The sequence below is a fragment of the Macrobrachium rosenbergii genome, chromosome 51, assembly GCF_040412425.1.
Source record: "Macrobrachium rosenbergii isolate ZJJX-2024 chromosome 51, ASM4041242v1, whole genome shotgun sequence".
NCBI lineage: Eukaryota > Metazoa > Arthropoda > Malacostraca > Decapoda > Palaemonidae > Macrobrachium > Macrobrachium rosenbergii.
Window position 1 is genome coordinate 18,013,521 of NC_089791.1, and position 22,043 is coordinate 18,035,563.

The 22,043-nt window shown below is 39.2% G+C and overlaps 1 protein-coding gene across 3 annotated transcripts in view; it reads left to right on the top strand.

Annotated features, from left to right (window-relative positions):
* The window catches only part of LOC136833153 (PRELI domain-containing protein 2-like), a 97,501-nt gene extending 81,697 nt beyond the window's left edge, over positions 1–15,804 (top strand). For 2 of the 3 annotated variants that reach the window (XM_067094853.1, XM_067094851.1), the window contains exon 5: positions 4,925–10,970. In XM_067094853.1, coding sequence (XP_066950954.1) covers positions 4,925–5,033 — 109 coding nt within the window. In that variant the 3' untranslated portion in view covers positions 5,034–10,970. Of the gene's footprint in view, positions 1–4,924; positions 10,971–11,092 lie in introns of those variants that run through there. The other variant, XR_010851372.1, reaches the window with a different exon arrangement.
* The last annotated feature ends 6,239 nt before the right edge of the window (positions 15,805–22,043 follow it).

The window sequence follows — 22,043 nt, forward strand, 5'->3', positions numbered from 1 at the left end:
CAAGATTTGGTAAAGAGGCCTTTTCATCCTTGGCCCAGAAAACCATGTTAGATTTAATATCTAAAACAGCAAGAAAAGTCCTACCAACGACTTTCATCGCTAAAAAGAGTAAGGCCGAGGCTCCTGTGTTTCAGGTATCTCAGCTCTTTCGTGGTCGGCCCTCCAATAGAGGTTCCTATAGGGCGGGTAGGTGAATGGCAACGAGAAGAGGCTCTACACAGGGAAGAAAGAGGACCTGCCTTTCTTCTCCTGCAGACTGCGGTAGGAGCCAGACTGTCCAGCCTGAGGAGGCCCCCTATAGTAACAAGACAATTAGCCTTTTTTGCCAAATGCAACAACAGAACAAAGGCAAAGGCTTTATAGCAACAAGTGTCTATGATGGTGCAAAAGGAGACCAGACAGAGAGTTCAAGATCCGAATTCCCAGGATTCTACATTCGGTTATTCCTGATCCCCAAATGCTTGGGGGGTTAGAGACCGGTGCTAGACGTGATTGCACTCAGCTTTTCTGTGCAATAAACAAAGGTCGCTATGGAAACGACAAAATCGGTTCTAGCAACTGTCGGACAGCATGACTGGATGGCCTCACTGGACCTCCAGGATGCGTATTTTTACATCCCCATGCACCCGAACTCCAAGAATTTTCTGAAGTTCGTTCACGGGAAAGGTTTTCCAGTTTCGGTCTCTTTGTTTCAGCCTAAGCAGACGGGGATGACGTCTGGCTCTGGAGTCGAGACCTCTCAAGAGCAAGTTACCCAATATTGAGGGACGTCATGATAAAACTTCATAGACTCCAGGTTGTAGCCACTGGAGAAGCCCGAGCTCTTCCCTTCCAGCCCCAAGGGTAGCTCTCCTACTAAGAACAAACGTAGACAGTCCTGTTCAGTCAGAATACCAGGCTGCAAGAGGGTGGCGGACTCTGTGCTGTCTTTCGTACATCCTCCTCTTCCTCCTTAGGATTGGTACTGCCTGCTGAACCTCTCCACGATCCATTATTGATGATGAGGAGGAAATAATTGCCGTAGTTGAGGCTTCCCAACCTGTCCCCAACAGCAGGAAGCCCCGCATATAGCTTTACTACAAAATATGCAGCAGACTTTGTCTTCCCTGGTACAAGCGTGACAACCAGGCAAAGAGAAGAAGGATAATAGACGTCCAACTAAAGCTTCTAGACGTCCAGAAGTTTAAGACGAAACGTAGTGAATGAAACTCTAGACGCTGGATGCAGTGGCGTCAAGCATCTAGGAGTGAAACACCATGACGACAAGCGTCAATGAACCCAAGACGTCAAGCGTGACAGGCTTCAAGATACTGGAAGCCAAGGCGTGGAGGTAGCTCAGGACGCAAGATGCACTGGCATCAAACGTCTAACAAAGATTTTCACAAGGATGATTGCCAATGTAGCAGGTTTTTTCTTCACTCGAGAAACATCAGAATCTCCTTGTACTTAGACAACTGGCTCCTCAGAGCTCCTTCCCCAACTCTGCGTGGAGGATCTTCAGACCACAATTTAGGTATAGAAGGAATTAGGTCTACTGATAAACAGATAGAAATCTCAGCTGATCCCATTCCAAAAGTTTTCTATACCTTAGGATGAAGATTCAGAGTCAGGATTTTCGGGCTTTTCTGTCTATTGCAAGGACGGGACAAGCCTTAAGAAAATTTCAGGACTTTATAGACAGACATGCTCATGGCTAAGGAATGGATGAGTCTGCTGGGGACCCTTTCCTCGCTGGAACGGTTTGTCTCCTTTGGGAGGTTAATTCTATGCCCGTTACAGTTTCATCTAAATCAGAACTGGGACAAGGAAATAGAACTGAGACCAAGTGCATCCCCATTTCGGAACCAATAAGGCCGTATTTACAGTGGTGGAACGACCCGTCAAGCTCCAGGAGGTCCCTTCTCTATATTAGAGAAACCCAGACCTAGTGTTGTTATCCGACGTGTCGGACTCAGTATGGGGAGCAACACTAGGGAAATAACAAGTCTCGGGCTCCTGGACCAGAGAGCAGGAGAAGTTAAACATCAATTAGAAGGAACTAACTGCAATCCTTCTAGCTCTCAGGAGTTCGAACACAGTGGGGAACAGAGAGTTCAGGTCAACACCGACAACACGGCAGCGTTGGCCTACATCAGCAAATAAAGGGGCACTCACTCCAGGTCTCTATACGAGACAACAAGAGAACCTCTTCTCTGGGCAAAAGAGAAGAATGTCAAACTAGTAACCTGCTTTATCCAAGGGGAGAAAAAATGTGAGGGCCAACATTCTGAGCAGGAAATCAAGTCCTCTCAACAGAATGGACTCTACATCAGGCCGTGTGCAGTAGCATGTGGCGACTTTGGGGACGTCCTTGCATAGATCTCTTCGCCACAGCGCAAATGAAGAGGCTGGAAACTTACTGCTCTCCCGTACCAGATCCCGGGGCTATATACATAGACGCGTTCCTGGTGGACTGGTCCAACTTGGACGTGTATGCATTTCCCTCTTTCAAGATAATACACAGGGTACTGCAAAAAATTTGTTTCACACGAGGGTACCAGATTGATCATTGTGGCCCTTTACTGGCCGATAAAAGATTGTTTCACAGAGGTTCTGGAATGGATAGTGGACATCCCGAGGAGCCTACCTCAGAGAGTAGGTCTACTCAATCAACCTCACTTGGAAAGATATCACCAAACCCCCAAGAGCTACAAGTAACTGCCTTCAGACTATCAAAAAAACTTACAAGAGCTACAGGTTTTTTCAAAAGAGAGGCGGCTGGTGCTATAGAAAGAGTAAGGAGGTCATCCACCATGAGGGTATACAAATCCAAGTGGGAGATATTTAGAGGATGGTACAAGAGCAACCATGTGTCCTCTTCCAGTACCTCTGTAATTCAAATTGTGGACTTCCTTCTACACCGTAAGAGGAAGCTTAATTTTTTCCTACCTCTACCTTTAAGGTCTTTAGGAGCATGATGGCAGCAGTTTTTAGACATAAAAACTTGAACCTATAAAACAATAAGAATCTCCAGGACCTACTCAGATTCTTCGAAACTGCTAAGGAGAGAGTACAGAACTCACCAGTATGGAACCTAGACGTGGTCCTGAGGTTCCTCATGGGGAGTAAGCTTGATCCCTTACAGAGAACATTTTTAAGAGGACTCACCATGAAAACTCTTTTCTTGTTCAGTTTGGCCACAGCGAAAAAGAGTTAGTGAGATACATGCTCTCAGCGAGAATATGGACTTTAGACAAGACAAGGCAATCTGCTCACTGCAACTAGGGATTCCTTGCAAAAATGAATACTCATCACAACCCTGACACAGAACGTTCGAGATTCCGAATCTAACGGACATTAAAGGGGAGAAGAGAGAGAAAGTCCTATTCCAGGTAAGGGCTCTAAGGCACTACCCGGACAGGACAAAGGACTTAAGAAGGAATTCAGAAGGGCTTTGGTGCTCAGTCAAAAAGCTCTCTGTACAGGTGTCGAAGAATGCTCTGTCTTATTTTATCAGGCAGTTGATAAAAGAAGCTCATATGAAAGGTAGAGTTGGACATAAGATTCTGAAAGTAAAGACGCACGAGTTCAGGGCAGTTGCAACCTCTGTAGTACTTAAACAGAACAGGTCCCGGCAGAGTATCTTGGACACGACCTTCTGGAGAAACAAGTCAGTATTTACCTCTCACTGTCTAAAACGAGTCCAAACATTATACGAAGACTGCTATACGCTGGGTCCGTTTATAGCATCTAATAGTGGGAGAGGGTAATACCCCTACAGTCCCATAAACCAATACCCTTTTTTCTTACTTTGGGATGGAAAATTTTTTTTTATGGTTGTTTGTGAAGACTGGACGCAGTCTTCCGTGACTCATTGGTTTGAAAGTTCCTTGGAAGCGCCTGGAACTAGGGTATTGAGAGGAGGTCTAGTCACATAGAGGTTATACACCGGTTGACAGCCCCTAGAGATTTTTCAGCCCCTGGGTGGATCGCTGGATCTCTTAAGGAATGCAGACATAATGAGGCGATTTCATTGAAGTCAGCTTCCTTAATCCAATTCCATAAAACAATACCTTTTGTTCTTGCCTTGGAATGGTTGAAATTTTATGGTTGTTTGTGAAGATTGGGCTCAGTCTTCCACAATCATTGGGATGAAAGTTCCTTGGTAGCGCCGAACAAGGGTATTGAGAGGAGGTCTAGTCACATAGAGGTTATACACGGTTGACAGCCCCTAGAGATTTTTCAGCCCCTGGGTGGATCGCTGGATCTCTTAAGGAATGCAGACATAATGAGAAATATTGAAGTCAGCTTCCTTTAACAGGTAGGAACCTAGAGTTGTTTTGCAACTTTAATTATAATTCCAACGATGTTAGCTGTCTCTGACCCTCCACCAAAGGTGTCAATCAGTTATATATATAACTACCAGGGAAGTTAGATGTTTTAAAAATGTTATTTTCATAATAAAATAAATTTTTGAACATACTTACCTGGTAGTTATATATAATTATATTCCCACCCTCCTCCCCTCTAGAGACTAGGGGCATGGAAGATCTGAGGAATAGTTGGAATGGTTCCAGGTACCTGGGTAGAGGGCACACAGGTGGTTCACCTGACTACCGATCGGCGATTGCCGCGAGTTTTTTTTAAATTCTGCCGTGGACGTCAGGGACTTAAGCTATATATACAACTACCAGGTAAGTATGTTCAAAAATTTATTTTATTATGAAAATAACATTGTTCAAGATTCTTTATGTTAGAATACTCTACACCTTTTGCCTTCCTGAATAAAATAGATCCATATGTGGACTATAAGTACTGTAGTTGCAATTAAAAATATAAAAACGGTCATTTAGTAGCAATTATTTTTATTAAAGAATAGAAAAATAAGTGTATAACTGAGTAACTGGATATACTAGAACAGTGAATATTTAATTGAATGTTTCAGGTTTCTGAGTGTTGGAGCCCAGCGTGGTATCAAAATAACAGAAGCTCTGATGGCTGAAAAATCTAAAAGACTTACTTCATTGTGGTATTCAGAATTTCTCTTTGCCTGATACACTCTACATATAATTAAGTGCACTCTCAGGGCTTTTCTTGGTATATTAAGCACAAATACAGTATTGATATCTTGGAACCCTGGTAAGTGTCACTGAAGTCATAAACAAGTAAAAGTCTTATATGGGTATTTCTCTATTTTTTAGCATTTTAGAGTTATTTTTGTATACTGTATTTGATATTACTGTAGCCATTAGAACACAAACTGAAGTCATGACTTGTTCTGAAGTTCTTTCAGGAGTTTCAAAATTTTGCAACAACCATTCCTCTTCAATTAAATGTTCAGTTGTTCTTGCAGGAATACAAACCATCACCTTTTATGTTGGAGTATTCCTCAGTGCAAGCTGGAATCAGTCGTTGAAATTGGTAACAAGGTAGTTAATTGGTGGAAGGTTGGTGGATTGAAGAAACCCCAGCATACCTGCTGTCACTGAGCACTTTTTTTTTGGCCGTCAGCAAGTGACAACATCTTGCTGCACTCTTGCTGACTGCAAAATTGAAACTTTTTTTTTTTTATATATTTATGATTACTTTTTGTGGAACATGGATGCACCCAAAAAGAGTGAACAGTGAAGGTGTGAAGAATGTTTTTGAGTGTGTGATTGCTTCATGTCCTCCATCTGTAGGGGTAGGACCTGCAGCCTTAATCTCCTAATCTTCCTGTGACTTCTTAGACAAGAGGACTACCCCAAACATACTTCCATACTTCTACTGAGGAGCAAAACCATAGTCAGCACAGCCATCTTGTTTGGCACATGGACAGCTTGATTCATGCACAACAGGTCGCCATTGTACGATACCTGCAGGTATTATGACGATCTGCTCACAAGTGATCATGCAGCGCCTTGGTGGGTTCTGGGTTCCCGAGCCCCAGCGTGTGCATGCAGGATAGTACTCATGCTTGCTCACTGTGGCTGCTTCTAGTTCAGCTTTGCTAATAATATGGAGGATATGGTTAAGAACCTTGTTCCTTTTATGGGTCATTGTGAGTTTGTGGCTCATCGGTTGGTACCATCAGAACTGATCATGCACCAGGTTCCCACAGGTGATTATGGGCAGGCTGGCATGTTACTCTCATGGTTGATGGTCCTTTTAATGCTTTTGGGGATCTGGTAGGACCAGAAAATCTTGCACCATCAGAACCCCAGGTGGAGTAGGAACAACACCTCTGAGAAATCATTGAGTGTATCTGTGAGCACAGTGATTTAAGGGAAGCAATCCTAGCACCGTATCTAAGCACACTCTTGTTGGTTGAGCTCACCCTTCGATGCACTTCTGAAGGGAGACAGTTGTTCAGGTTGCCATAGTCATTTCTAGCCTGGGGTGTTTTGGACTAGGTGAAGGACCCAATCACTGGATCAGAAGGTTCTGTGTTTAGCAGATCAAGCAAACTCCTTCCCCCATAATTGACACACCAGAGAAGATTCTTTACCAGAGAATGCAGAGTACTCCCTGCAGTTGGACTCTTCAGTCTGTGGATTAACAAAGATCCCTTTAAAGAAACTGACAGGAAGGTATGGCCTTCTCATCAGCAGAGTCAGGATCCATGGATTCAGTCAGCATGGCCTCCCTCCAGACAGCATCCTGACTCAACTTTTGGTCAAACATGCTTGCTGACTTTGCTGATACTGGTGTTTAATCTGAGGATGAGAATGAAAAGTTCAGGAGGTTTCTGGTGTCAGGAGGAAAGCTGCTAACTTTCCTCCTGCATCAAAGTACAAACTATGGGCCAACCTTGTCTTTTGAAGACTTAACATGGTATTTTCTCTCTTTTTGAGACAAGTTTTGACTGGGAGTAGTCTTTTGCTAAGGGAGAATCGATTCTTACTCTTTCCAAATGGTAAGGCAAAGATGGTGGTGGAGAAGAGTTGTACCAAGAGCAAGGACTGTTATCCATAGTGTGGTCTCCTTCAAACCTTCTTTTGGAAAGGTGAAGGGGATGTTGGAGAAGAGCATGCTTAAAGTCATAGATGACCAATCTTAGGGTTGTACAGTCACTTTTTCTGGTTGGGAAAGGCAACTGGCAGTTGGAGACAGGTCACTGATCTCTCTCCATTGAATGAGTTTGTCTTTCAAACTCTGTTCAAGGTAGAAACATTATGGTCCATGTTGGAATCCATCAGAGGGCAACTTCTTGCTCTCTCTGGAGCATAAGGATGATTACTATACTGTACTGTCAAGTACTCATCCATCTCGTACAGGAAGTACTTCTACTTTGTATGCAATATAACTGTTTACCAGTTCAAGGTTCTGTACTTCAGATTAGTGATAGCCCGTCAGGTGTTCACATGAGTGTTCACTTCTGCTTGGTATAAGCTTGCTACATTACCTGGACTATTTTCTATTCTGGTGTCCCTGAAGGGCACAGTTGCTGCACTTCTTCAGGTACAAAGGGTATTGTGTAAACTCTGGCATGTTGGTGGTTCCTTTTTATTACCCAAAAATGTAGTACAGTAAACCCCTGTATTTGCATTCTCACGATTCATGGACTCATGTATTCAGCGGATTTCTCTGTGGAACATATCTACCCATTATTCTCGGAAAATTCGCCCATTCACGGTATTTTTTTCACTGAGAAAGATTCACTAATTACTGTATTTTCATATCATTTTCATGACTGAATGCACTTTTTGTGATAAAGCTATTAAAATACTCAGGTATAAGCATTTGTAGAGGGTTTTTCTTGTGTTTAAACTATCAAAATAGGCAGCTGTAAGTGTTTTTAGAGGGGTTTTAAGTATTCAGAGATTTTAGCTATTCACAAGGGGGTGTGGTACACATCCCCGCGAATATGGGGGAAATTACATTTCTTTACACTATTGTAATGCTAGAAACTGGCAACCAACATCCAGTCAGCACCATCAGCAATTTTTTTTATCACATTTCACAATGTCATCAGAATATTTGTAAGCACTTCAAGGTTTCCAATGCGCTCTGGCTTTATTCTTTTGTATTCCTATACTATCTTCATTATTACTGTATAAGATAAACTTACATTTTTCACAAAATTTCAGTAAGAAATCACTTAACCAGTAATATTTTTCATATCAATATTTATCTTTTCCCAGTGTCCTACACAGTTGCTCCAGAATAGAGATTGCCACCTTTTATTTTGTCACGACCTGGGGATTGTGATGAACTGGGAGAAGCCGGATCTCATGCCTAAGCAGCAGGCAAAGAATCTAGGCATGTTTATCGACACAGCAGCAAGAGTTTTTTCTTCACACCACCATATCAGTGGACTCGGGCGAAGTTTTAGTTCAGTTCCAGTCATGACAGGAACAACCAGCTCAGCTTTAGCAGGTAATCCTTGGTCACATTTCATGTCTGGAGAAACTTGTCCAACATGGGTGACTCCACTTGTGTTTGCTTTAGTTGCCACTGGAGCAGCATTGGTCAGCCTGAAGCAGTCCTCCCTCCCAATTTGTTCCCTGAGTGGGACAGCCATAGAGAGCCTTGTATGGTGGTTGGGTGACTTGATCCTCCTTACAGGAGTTCCATAGAATTCTCCACTTCAAAGATGCTTCTGTTCTCAGATGCATTGAAAGAAGGGCGGGGCTTCAGGTGTATGGACGGAGGACGAACCCTATACTGCATGTTTTTTTTGAAATAAAAGTAGCGCTGCAAGCCCTGCAAGCTTTCCAAGAGCCTGTGATTGATCACTCCATAGTGCTGATGAGCAACAGCATGGCTGTAGTGGTACACATCAACAAGCAGGGGGATGGTCTCCCCTCATCTCTGTCAGTTGGCAAGGGGGATCCACAAGTGGGCAGTTTGCCATGCCATCAAGCTGTCTGCCTGGTACATTTCAGGTAGGAGGAATGCTTTTGGCAGACCAGTCCAGGCACCAGGGGCAGGCAGTAGGGACACCATGGTCCTTACACCCTCCTGCTGTAGAAGGGTTGGTATTCTGCTCTCACAGCTTCCTGTATTTTGTTGCTCGACGCCAGATCCATGGGAGGCCAAGGAAGCAACCCCATAACAATCTGGATGTTAATGCCATAACTCTGTCAGACTAATCTGCCTAGTGATCAAACAAGTGATCACACAGGCTTAGAATAACCCTTGTATTACCTTGTTGGCCCCATGCTGATTTTTCAAGATTTTCTGGCTCTCATGGTTGAGGCACTCAGTCTCTCCTGTGACCCACTCTCCTTCATCAGTCACACATTCAGAGGCATCTTCACTCAGTGCAAATCCTCCAGCAGTATGCTTGAAGGGTATCCAATAGCTCCAACAGGAAATGTTTCTCTGAGGACTGTCAGATGTTTGGGTTCCTCCAAAGATCCCCATCTAAACTATCTTTTTGCAAGTCTTAGCCTTGATGAAATATACAGGCAGTCCCCAGGATATGATGGGTCCGCTTTTACGATGTTCCAAGGTTACGACGCTTTTCAAATATATTCATCAGAAATTATTTCCGGTTTTACAACGCATGTTCCAGGGTTACAATGCGTCGTACGCCAATCTGACAGAAGAAATACAGCTCCAAAATGGCAGAATAATCAAAATTTGGAGATTTTTTTATGAAAAGCTCAATAAAAATGTAGTTTACATTGCTTTCAATACACCCAGAGCATTAAAAGTAAGGTTTTCTTTGGATTTTTGACGATTTTCGGCCTATGACGCGGCGGCGGAATGGAACTGCTGCCGTAAACTGGGGACTGCCTTTATTGGTAAATTGCTTAGCTTTTGTCATCTTTCCTGGCACTTGGATGGTTAAGAATCCCTTACTACCATGACCTTGAACATTTCATTTCCAGGTGGAGATTAAACTTATCACTTGGTTGAGAGAATGTCTGCCACCTAAGGAGTGAATCTCCTAATTCTCCTACATAAAAGATGATGGGTTTGTATTTGTGTAAGAAGAAATTAAAAATTTTTAAAGTAACTTGTATTTTTTCTGGGTATAGAAACCAGACCATTTTATCATAATCCCACTTCAACCACCATGTTTAGTCTGGTACTGAAGGAAAGAGTGCTAGGTAACAGCTGGTTAGTAGAGGTTTTCTCCCACTCACCTACTAGTTAACTATACCATGTTACAAACTTTCAGTGACCAAATCCAGCTCATGCTGAGGAATACTGTAACCTAATTAAAAGGGTCTTGTTTGTATACTTAGGAAAATACAAATGACTGTACTTGAACAATTTCTGATTTCTGTTTCTTGTAGTTAAACTAGACTAAAAAGTTTGTTCTAGAACTTTTGTATAAGGTATTTTATAAAAGTATCTGTTAATGCCTTGGTCACTTTGAAAAGTACATCATAGATTATGTCATGACATAGTTTCCATTTGTTGCTTTGCTAACTTTGTAAGTTTGTATCTTTCTGAAACTGATGTTGATTGTAGTGTTTTTCTAAAAGTAATTAAAATCTTTGAAACTATGGAGTAGATTGTGTTGAAACCTAGGACTAGACATTTTCTATCCTAGAAACACAAGTTAAATTACTGTACTGTACAGTGAATTTCTAGACTGTAATATTCTATTGCTGTTGTTATTATACATGACTGTGATAAGGAAATAAGTAAATATACAGTATTTACCTTTCATATGGTTATCTATATTGATCTTGAATTTAAGTGTAATACCTAGTGTTAATTCAAGCTTGCTCAAATGACAAATGTTGACCATAACTGTCACAAAAATGCACCTTATAGAACCAATCATTTAACCCCTATATCATCTTTAGCTCATCTCTTGCTTTCCTTTACTGTACTTCATTTTTATTTTATGATAGACTGAAGAGAGTCATTCCTTGAGAATTTTTTTTAGTTTAGACATTTTTTCTCTTTTATAATTGAGGTTTCATAGTCAAGACTACTGTAGTGCTTGTAAAGTTTTGTATAACACTTTTTTACTGTTTTGACAGAGTGTAGATTACTACTTGTGAACAATTTATAATGTAATTTACTAAACCAGTGAGGCATGAAAATTTCGATTTTTTATAATATTCTCCCCTCAAACAAGATCATGATTTTGGGTTGGTTTACCTGTCTGTGTGTCAGCAAAATTGCATGTAAATTAATTGAAAATTTTTCATGGAACTTATTTCAGGTATTGATGAAGATTTGATGAATTTTATCTTGAAAGCAACACAATTGCTTCTTTGCTGTCCATCATCGGGGATATACCCAATGAGTGTTTCCATTTTCCACCACGAGGTTATTTTTTGTATCTTTAACGAAGGTTTGATAATTTGTTATGATGCCATTCATTTATTGATTTTAATTACTATGGAGACACAAAGTCTGGAGTCCCTGAAGATAAGGGCCAATAAGTGTAATATTTGTTCCCTAAATTTTACCTGTTTCCATCAGAAGTTTTACTTGCTCCATTTCTTTTAAGCTAGCCTGTTTTACAGCTTTTCATTCATCATAAACTATACTCATAGAAAGTCCTAGCTATGGGCCATCAGTCTGACCAGCCGATCAATTTAATCTTGAGGAGTTTTATCCTTAGGTTCCTTTCCTATGCTGTTTGTGCAGTAACTTTAATTACGGCCCCTACCAGGTGTACTGGGGCTGTGTAGGTATGCAAAGCACGAACTGCCGTAAATTACATCTAAGCACTGTAGCAATAGGAACACTTGCAGCAACCATGCCAGATATCCAGCAACAATGTTATCAGTGACTTTTCTATGTAGAGAAGACTTACAGTTTCAGTACAGGTGGGCCATGTGTGTCTCGAAGTGTTTAAAATGAACCCCTACATATTACCAAAACCTTCCTTTTTTCCTCAGTGGCTTTCCAGGACACTACCACACAAACCTAAAAAGTCTCTCCCTAGTAGGAAAGTTCTATATCCTAGGGCAGTGTTTCTCAACCCCTTTTTTACCAACGGCACACCTGAGACCTCATAAGAATATCAAGGCACATTTGGCAAAATTTAAAAGGATACACATTCAAATATTACGAGATGGAACCACAGACTTAAAAAAAACAAAAACACGCATTATTATGAACTTACTTATTCCAGTATTCCTAAAGTATTTAGTCAATTGTACAGCCTATTAGTGTGAAACCTGTGCCTGGTTTTTTTGCGACTTCTCCAGTATCTGGTGGAATGTGCAATAAGCAGGCCGGCATTTCTTCTTCAGTTGAGCGTAGTCTCTCTCACTTCTTAGTTTTGATGTTATTTAGGGTTGAGAAGCCTCGTTCACGTAGATAAAGAATTGTAACAGAAGTGGTAAAGCTTTTTTAGCTAATGTGGGACATTCCTCTTGTATAGAAGTTCAAAATGCATCAATGGGTACTGTCGAATGTGTTATTCTAAGCCCTCGATCACTAGAAATGGTGGCCATTCTTTTCTTCTTCACAGTCCAATATTAGAAGGAACATTTATGGGGATTTCGAATCAATCAGACTTTTCTGTGCTCAGTGATGGAAATAATGGTCGATGTTTCCATCGAGCGCTGTCAGATGGGTGACCACGATAGGAACCATTTCTTTAAGGTAACCAACTTATCTGTTGAAGTGAGAATATTTTCGTTTCTACCCATGCTACTGTTTGTATTGTTTAAATGAGTAAATATTTCCGTTAAATATTCCAGTTTAGACAGCCAAAATTAACGAAGATATCCACAGAATTTTCCTGCTTTTCTCGGTCAAAAATGCTATTCACTCCTTGTGTAAATTCCACGAATTAACACTTGACCTTCCAACAGCCATCGAAACTTCGCATGCATTAGTAATCTGCTATGCTGGGATAATAATTAACTATTTCAAGTACCTGTGTAACACTTGTTTTAAATCTTCTTGCGTATATCTTTGAAACGAAACTTTTTATGTAAAAAGCAATGGCTGTCAGTGCAAATGCCCGACACAAGACTTCCAAGTTCAATCATTTCTTTCAGGTAGCTGGAAATATCTTGACCTCTAGCAGTTGCTGACAATCCTTTGCAACACAAAAACTGACTGATTTTTTAATCAACAAAACGAACAATGCAAGCCCTATAAACTGTTGCTGATATCAGTGGACTCATCAACAAATGCAACAATAGAATCCTTCAGTTTTTTCTGACCATTTTTTTCAGTATTTTGAGATAAATGTAAAATTTCAGGATATTATATCATTCACAGGTAGGAAAGTCACAAAAAAAGTCACAGGAAAAAGCCACATTAATCTTTCTTAGAGAATGACCCCAAGGGTTTTAATCCGTGGGTATTTTCCAGTGTGCCGTGACAAGATTTCTAAATAATCTACACCAGAGTGCCACGGCACAGCAGAATCACTGTCCTAAGGTGTTTCATCACAAGAAAAGTGCCTTCCTTCAAGCCACTAGACTTTGTGTGGACCTTACTGATTCTGTTATGCTCTTTTCCCTTGCTACATTCTTTCGTAGGTTTCAAAGGTGTAGTATGAATTCCAAAAACTAACTTCTTGCCTAAGAACTGTCCTCATCTGAAAACTTGTAAACGTGATGATAAAACTTAAGGCTTCCAAAACAATGGATATTGTGAAGCACTTTATACAAAACCTAGAGTTCCTTTTCAAAAACCTACTGATATCCTTAGTTTTCCATTGCTGAAGTAAAGTAATGAAGGGGCTTCATTACTGTCCTCCTATTGGACAAGAGTGCCTTTTTACTTTTTAGTGCATTCAAAACAGATTATACAGTGTACCAAAGTGCTAAGGAAAGTGACTCATTTGCTTCAGGCTATTTCTGTCATATCACAGTTGTCAAGTAATCCTGAACTAACATCCATCATCACGCACATTAAGGTTTTATATTAATTTTCCTTCATGTGGTCAAGGATAAAATGGTTCTCTCCATTCTCCTCTGTCTGGTTCCCTTTCTGCCTGAATTCCCATGTAGTTCAGGCATTCTTCTGTACTCTTTTTCATGATTTTCTGAGCTTTCCTACTGGTCTTTGTGCTATCTCAGAATAACTGGTAATTTCCCCTTCCCATACAGTGCCCAGACGATCTTGGTCATTGAGATCTCCATGTATTCCTGCTCATGGGCACATCTCATGGCAGTATCTCATTTCTGTTGTGGTCTTGTCAATTCACTCTCACCATGAATCTGGGTATTTTTTGTCAAACCTTCAAACTTTCCCATTCATTTGCAAGAGGCCATGTCTCCACTGTAAATTCTTTGCTCTGTTATAGTTCTCTCCATTACAAAAACCAATGGCCTTTTTATTTATTTTTTTATGCATTTTTATAGATTAATAGAATAACCAAAGTTTATATAATTGCCATTGTCAGTCAGTGTACTTGGAGAAAAAGAAAAGAAGTGTCAGTTACGATTTTTTTTTTTTTTCATACGAAAGCTTTGTTAATTATTTTATTATTTAAAGTAGTTTCAGTGGTCAGATAAACCACCTAAAAATAATTCTATAAAGTAGTTTAATGAGACCACTGAGCCCAGTTGCTAGCCTCTTGTAGGGCCTGCCTGAAATATTTGTTCTTAAATGAAAATTGAGATTTGAAGATGGTTAAGGTGTAGAATTTAGGAAGTTAAATGAAAAAGACTATAGGGAACCTAAAATTCTTGCATAGAATTCTAGGTGTACTGCTCCATAAAATTGATAAATTTAATGAAGGTCAGTGTTTAAAAAAAAGTATTTTTTAGAAAATGGTGCCCTTATAATCCTGAAATTTTGAGATAATGAGTCCAGTGTAAACTTGGCTTGTCTTTTCCATGCTGATAACTGACAAAATTTTTGCAGAATATTAAATGAAGAAATTTAAATTTTTAAAATTCATACTTTGCAAGTCAAGTATTACAGGTGATGCGCTAAATAAAAAGAACTTCTGTGATGCACTTAGATAAATACAGATACTGATACTGTATAAATCCAATTTGAAATTGTAATAGAAGAGGCAATACTTTGAAAAACAGTTGATGAATGCTTTATGTTATATAGAATGCAGTTACTGAAGTTATGCTCTCACTTTTATGTTTGATGAACAGGCCTAATCAGATTACTAGTTGGAGCCTTCTGTATGTATGGTATGAAGTAAAAATGAGATGGTTACATAATTTGTTGAAATACAAACTGTGCCATATTGTGAGCACCAATTTAAGCTTTGAATGTTATACAAGACAGACACAAGTCACTAATTTCATTGTAAAATGCTCAATCAATTTTGTGGCTTGTTGTGGAAAGTTATTTGACAGTATAATGTATGGAAGAAAATCACAGGTAATTATATTTTCTGTAAATGCAAGATCAGTCGTAATGATATTTTTTTATTGCCCCTCTGTACAGTACATAGACAGAGACCTTCTTGTAGTACAATAAAATGTATAGTGGTATAGTACTTGAGTATGATCAAGAGTAGTTTTTATAGTAATATGTTGTTCATGAAAAATTTTCATGAATATGTAAATTTGATTTTTTTGGTTTTGGGAATAACATATTGCTAAGGTAACCATTTCTTCAGCTCCCAAAACTAACTGTAATTAAGATCTTATTTGTTTCATGTTTTATTATTTATGTTATGAGTCATTCCAGTCTACAAGGTTTTGTATTAATTTCTCAAGACATTTCATATGAAGAAAAGTATCTTTGAGACAAACCTTTTTCCATGTCTTTTTTTTTTTTTTTTTTTTTTTTTTTTTACCTAACTTGTAGACCTTTCACTGGCATTGTTATACATGTATGTAAAAAGCGATTGCCTTTATTTTCCCCAAGGTGAGAGGCAGCTTATATTTAGTGGGAAACTCAGATATGCCAACAATTTAGTGGAGCAGGACATTTTGCTGCCTTAAGCAGTAAATGTTTTATGTAAAAGAACAATAAAATAATAAGATATTGGGTTGAAATTTCCATTATTTTAGCACACTAGAAATAATATGAGAAAGTAGAAGTGCTTAATGCAAGAAAGCATAATATTATGGTATTTAGAAATAAAGTAAAGGGGCATTGTTCCATGATGTGTGGAGATTTGTATGACATCAGTAAGTTTGTAGTAGTTGAATTTTATGTTCAGTTTGCAATGGCTTGTCTTATGATTCCATACTAGGCATATCACGCAGAATAACCACCCATACAGTATTTGATATGTACTCTTCAGTAAAAGTCAGATTACAGCTCCAGTCATTATAATTTGAAGTTGCTGTCATATACTGAAATGTACAATCCTTTGGCATAGGTGAAAAACAAAAATCTGATAACTAAAACAGAATCCAGTGTGTTCCTTTTGTGAAAATTATCAGTAACACAACCTTTGATCAGATTTTCCTTTCTGATATTAGAAAAAATAATCTGGACTAATTAAAAACTACTTTGTAAGAGCATTATGGACAGTTATTAGGTTCATATAAGTAAGATACTATTTTATAAGAACACTGGCTATAGAACATTGTGCTTGCACCAGAATGTGCTTGCAACAGAAAGTCCATGGTTCAGCTCTGAATTGTCACACAAACTGATTAATCTGTGAATGAATGTGTACCATGGTCTGTTGGGTGTTGGAAAAATAGCTATGGGGCTATAGCAGTCTTATCCAAAGAACCATTTAAGGACTGGGAGGCTAATACCTCATGTCATTCCTGTTTTGGGGAATCTATCATTTTAGGTACTCTACGAAACTAAAAGGAAGGATAGTGTGATTTATGTAATATTTAGATGAAGATTTGATTATGAATGACAGGAAAAGGAAATTTTGGAAAAAAATCTTGACTATTTTCAGTAAAATCTCAACAGGTTTGAATAAAAGAATGTAAAATTTCTATGTTTAAATTTAAGTACTCTGTGACACAGAAAGGAAGATTAGTGTTGTTTATGTACTGTATCTGGAAAGGTAGTTGGAGAAAAAAATCTTAAGAGAATTATCTGGCAAATTTCCACAGGTCTACAAATGGAAAATGTCAAGTTTTTCAGTGTTTCAGTTTTGGTTCTCTATGACACAAAACTGAAGATTACATATATTTTTACACTGGGAATGCAGATTAATTCTTAGAATAAAATGAAAGCAAAAATCAAATATCAAATCTTAAAATGTTTCAATTTCAGTTCTCTATGACCCAGATATGAAGATTTGTGTTACTAATGCACTTTTAGAATGAAAGCTGTGGTTATAGAATCAAATAAATAAAAATTGGAGGGAATCAAATTTTATCAATTTTTAGTGAGACTTCTGCAGGTTAGCAAATAAAAAATGTATTCTGTGACCCAGAAAGCCCTGCAAGGGGTAGTGCCATCAAGCCACCTCATGTGGTGCACTGTAGGCCATTACTTAGGGCTCTCTGCAGCTTCCCTTCAGCCCCTAGCTCTAACCTTTTTCATTCCTATTACTGTACCTCCATTCATAATCTTTGTTCTTATTTTCCACTTCTCCTAACAATTGATTCATAGTGCAACTGCGAGGTTTTCCTCCTGTTACACCTTTTAAACCTTTATACTGTCAATTTCAGTTTCAGTGCTGAATGACCTAATAGACCCCAGCGCTTGGCCTCTGGCCGAAATTCTATATTTTGTTCTGTTGTATGACCCAGAAAGGAAGGTGAGTATTATTTATGTACTGATTAGATGAAGATTTTATTAGAATGACATGAAAGAAAATTAGGAAAATTTTACCATAGTTTTCAGTCTTTACAAACTAGCCATGGGGGTGCAATCCAGCACTACTCTGTGCCAGTCCAGAGCCTGGGTAAGTGGTGAGGGTTAGTGGCGGGAAAGTCATCTGGCCATAAAATTTCCATTACTGAAACCATGTATAGTAGCTAGGAACAGTTAAGATCACAAAGTCAGGGCAACTTGAAGGGACTCTGCCTGACACCCTCAATAAATGGACAACGGTTACCGTGTCAAAGATGCTTGAGGTTAAAGAAAGAAGTCCAAGTATTGAGAATTGGGACTCTGAACATGGGCAGCATGACCAGCTGAAGTAGGAAAAGACAAAAAGTATGGATGTGTGGAGTCACAAGAAGAGGTAGGATCAGAAATGAATTTATTAGAGGAACAGTTAAGGTAGGGGAAGTATTGAAGAAGGCCCAGAAAAGGCTACAGTGGTTTTGGTCATATTAAGTGAAGAGAAGATGATCATGTGTGCTGAAAGATTATGAGCATGGAGGTGAAGGGAAGGGGAAGAGGAGGAAGGCCAAAGTTCAGATGGAGGGATAAAATGGAGATTGACTTGCTGGAGAAACTTTTGAAAAGTCAGAATGCATTGGAGAGAAGAAGATGGAGAAGGCTAATAGGAAACAGCAGCCATATTTAGAAATGGGTAAAGGTGAAGACGAGAAGTACTGTAGTAGTTTTAAATCCTTACGTTCTCCTAAGTCACCTGTTTGTTCGTACAAAGAAGCAATTAATCCTCTCGCCCATTCTTTTGGAACCTTTTTGTTTTCTTAAACATTTCTTACGCACCCACTAGCTTGCACTTTTTCCTCCCAACTTCAGTATCTTGGTCATAATCTCATCAACTCATGTCTTTCCAGTCACCAGCTTCTTAATTTATTTAATATCCTAACACTCCTTCACAAGCATTCTTCAGTGCTGTATATTCTAACCCCTTCCATTCACCTCTTCTGCATTCAACAGATCCTGAAAAGATACTTTATCACTCAAACATTCCTCTGCCTTCAGACGGTATTTCTCCATCTGTATCATGTAATCAGATCTATTACTTATTAACATATCTACATTTGCTTTCTCAAAGAAAGATCTCTTAAGTCTGTGGTTCCTTTTCTGCAACACCCATTTTTTATTGCTTCCTTTTTCTCTCAATTTCCTCATGGCCATCATTAGCCTTCCTCTTGTAATCCTGCACACAGTCTTCCTTTTTTAGCTTTCTTTAAAAGAAAACTATTGTACCGACTTTGTCTGTCCATCTGCACTTTTTTCCATCCACACACTTTTGTCTACCCTCAGATCTTAAAAACTACTAAGGCTAGAGGGCTGCAAATTGTTATGTTGATCATTCACCCTCCAATCATCAAACATACCAAATTGCAGCCCTCTAGCCTCAGTGGGTTTTTTTTTTATTTAAGGTTAAAGGTAGCCATAATCATGCTTCCAGCAACAACAGGATAGGCCACCACCAGGCTGTGGTTAAAGTTTCATGGGCTGCGGCTCATAAAGCATTATGCCAAGACCACCGACAGATAGATGTATTTTCAGTGGCCTTGATTATATGCTGTAGTGGCCGTACAGAAAACTCAATTGTGCCGAAGAAACTTGGACGCATTCTTGTACTTGTTTCTTGCAATTATACTTTCACCAAAGTCACCCACAACTTTCTCAACACAGTTTTTATTCTTTCATACACCCATCAGAACCTTCAACTTACTTTCCCATTTCTTCTATAACAACACATTATCAAACAGATGTCCACAAGACATTCAATTTGTATTTAGTACCAAAACTCCTTATCTGCCCAAGGATCCATTACTTTATCACTTATCTTAATTAAGTCACCTAACAACCACTCTTTCATGCTCCAGAAAATGCTACCCTTATGGATTTTATCAAGTATTTGTGGGATGAGGTTGCAAAAGCCCCACACTGTGACCCACAGATGTTCATTGAAAAAATTCACTGAATTGAACAATTTAGTTGACTGGAACAAAACTGCAGAAAGTGATTGTTGGAGAATAATTTGAGTGAAAAGCTCAGCTTTGGGTATTGTGACTGTTAAAGTCAAAGTCTGCTACAGAAGCAATGAGGTAAGAAAGTATTTTGACATTTTGATGACTTCAAATAACTTACTCTGGGGGTCATCTTACTGGCCTTTGTGTTTGTCCATCTCGAATATTTTCGTTGTTGTTTGGGGGGCGGGGCCGGAGTCAGTGCCATCAGTGCACCTCATGCAGTACACTTTAGGCATTATTTGGGTTCTTCACAGCGCTCCTTTGGCCCCTAGCTGCAACTCCTTTCATTCCTTTTTTCTGTACCTCCACCTCCATTCATGTTATCTTCCTTCCATTTTACTTTCCACCCTCTGCTAACAATTGTTTCATAGTGCAACTGCTAGGTCTTACATGTTTTACACCATTAAAACAACCTTTACTCTCAATTTCCCTTTCATCGCTGAATAACCTCATAGGTCCTAGTGCTTGGCCTTTGTCCTCAAATTTTTTTCCAATTCCATCTCGAACATGATGAAAAAATTAGTAGTGTTAGTTTTGATGCGTATCAATTGTTTTTATATATATTTAATACATTACAGTAAAGTCACGAAAGGTATAACAGCTGTGTAGAAAGCAGCATATTCAGATGGATAATATACAGTCATATCAATGCATAAGAGATTAAAATAGTCAATTAGACAAGTTATTTAGATGTTACATTTCAAACACACTTCTGATTTTATTTAGATAATATGTATATAGTAATAATGATAAAATAGTGAAGACAGGTTTACGAAAATGACTGAACTTTGAAATTTGGTTGAACTCACGGCCTCCGTCAAAGTAACAGTTTTTATCAAAGTTGGTTTGGTGCGAATATAGACAGAGTTCACCTGGTATGGATGTGCTATGTAGAAGTGATGGAGATATGTTAATCAAACCTGTATGAGTTGTTTTCCGAGAACACTATCTTCATTTAATTTTTAGTTTGAACTAAATTTCCCGCCTGAGGTAACACAATTTTTATGTCGTATGAATGGAAACGTAAAAACATATCGGGTGGCGCAACAACAAAATTTAAGTATCAAATATGCTGAAAGTGTGCGGACGACACTTTTTGGCTCCTAAAAAGTGCTTAGGAATAACATGTTGTTGCTATGTTATTTATAACCAATAATCGTGTAGAAAAAATGTGGAACCAATAAAGAATAAAAGAACACCTTAATGGCTTAGATGAACGCAGAATTTCGCGTTAAAGATAAAAATTAAAAACTGTTAATAGGAAACTACTACTTGAACGGCTGTTAAGAACCGAGGTTTTCGGCCCTTAAGAAAAAACACAGGATCTTTATAGATGGAAAAACTATTGGGGCTGCTCTGGCTAATCGACAGCTCGCAAAAAAGAAGGAGGAATAACAAAAATACAGGAAATGGTTATAAAATAGATTTATTAATATTAAACTTAATAATCTTAAATAAAAAAGAAAACCATAACAAAATGAGCCAGGTCCGGGCCGCGAAACAAAAATAAAGCAGTATTACTTTATATAAAAAAAAGTACCAGCAGCAGTCGATACAAAAAAAAAGCCATCTCCAGCGAAGTCCACCAACTAACGACAACAGGCCGTATTATCACGACGTCCTGCTGCCGTCTCGCCAAAATACAAAGGACACGGGGCCACTGCACCCGAGCCAAAACTGCCGACAGGGTCTCCACCTGCGGCCAACAAACAACCATCTTCGTTGGTGCGCTGCTCCAGTCTGGGCCCCAAACACCGGCTGCCCAAGAAACGTCCTCAAAGTCGAACTGCTGCTGGTACTCAAAAGTCTCTTCCCAAGAGAACAACCTGTTCGCTAAACCTGACTAAAAGTTGGCGCCACGCCACCACAGACGTCAACAATCCTGTGAAAATAAGAGGGGAGGGGAGAGGATTAGCCAAATAAATAAACAGGTAACTACCGTACCGCCCATAGAACAACCAAAGATCCTAACAACGGCCATTTCCCGAATAATGACAATTATGACATTGCGCAACTCGAAAGCAAAACAAACCACCTGATTGCGGACAACTACAGTAAGTAAAAAAGAAAACGGCAGTATGGAAAAATGTTGGAATAAAAATTTAATTCTGTGATTTTAACATTACTTTCGAGATCAGGCATTTTAAGGGAATGAAAGAGCAAGGATATGAAGATGGTGAGCCGTTACATATGAAACCTTATCCCACTACCACTAACACAGTAGACTAGGAACTGTCAAGTTGTCGAACTTGTCGGTAAGACAATTACAACGCACACCTGTTGAAGGAAATACCGTCGGGAATTAATCAGTCACTATCTCGTCTCTTGGTTATTTGCCTAGGTTGCACAATATTTCTAGCCGGTAATTCTAAGCCGGCTGTCCGCGGTGAGCTAGACTGTGGCAATTGACGTTTTCCTATGTTATTTTACTTGCTTTACAAGAATTTAAGGTAATATATT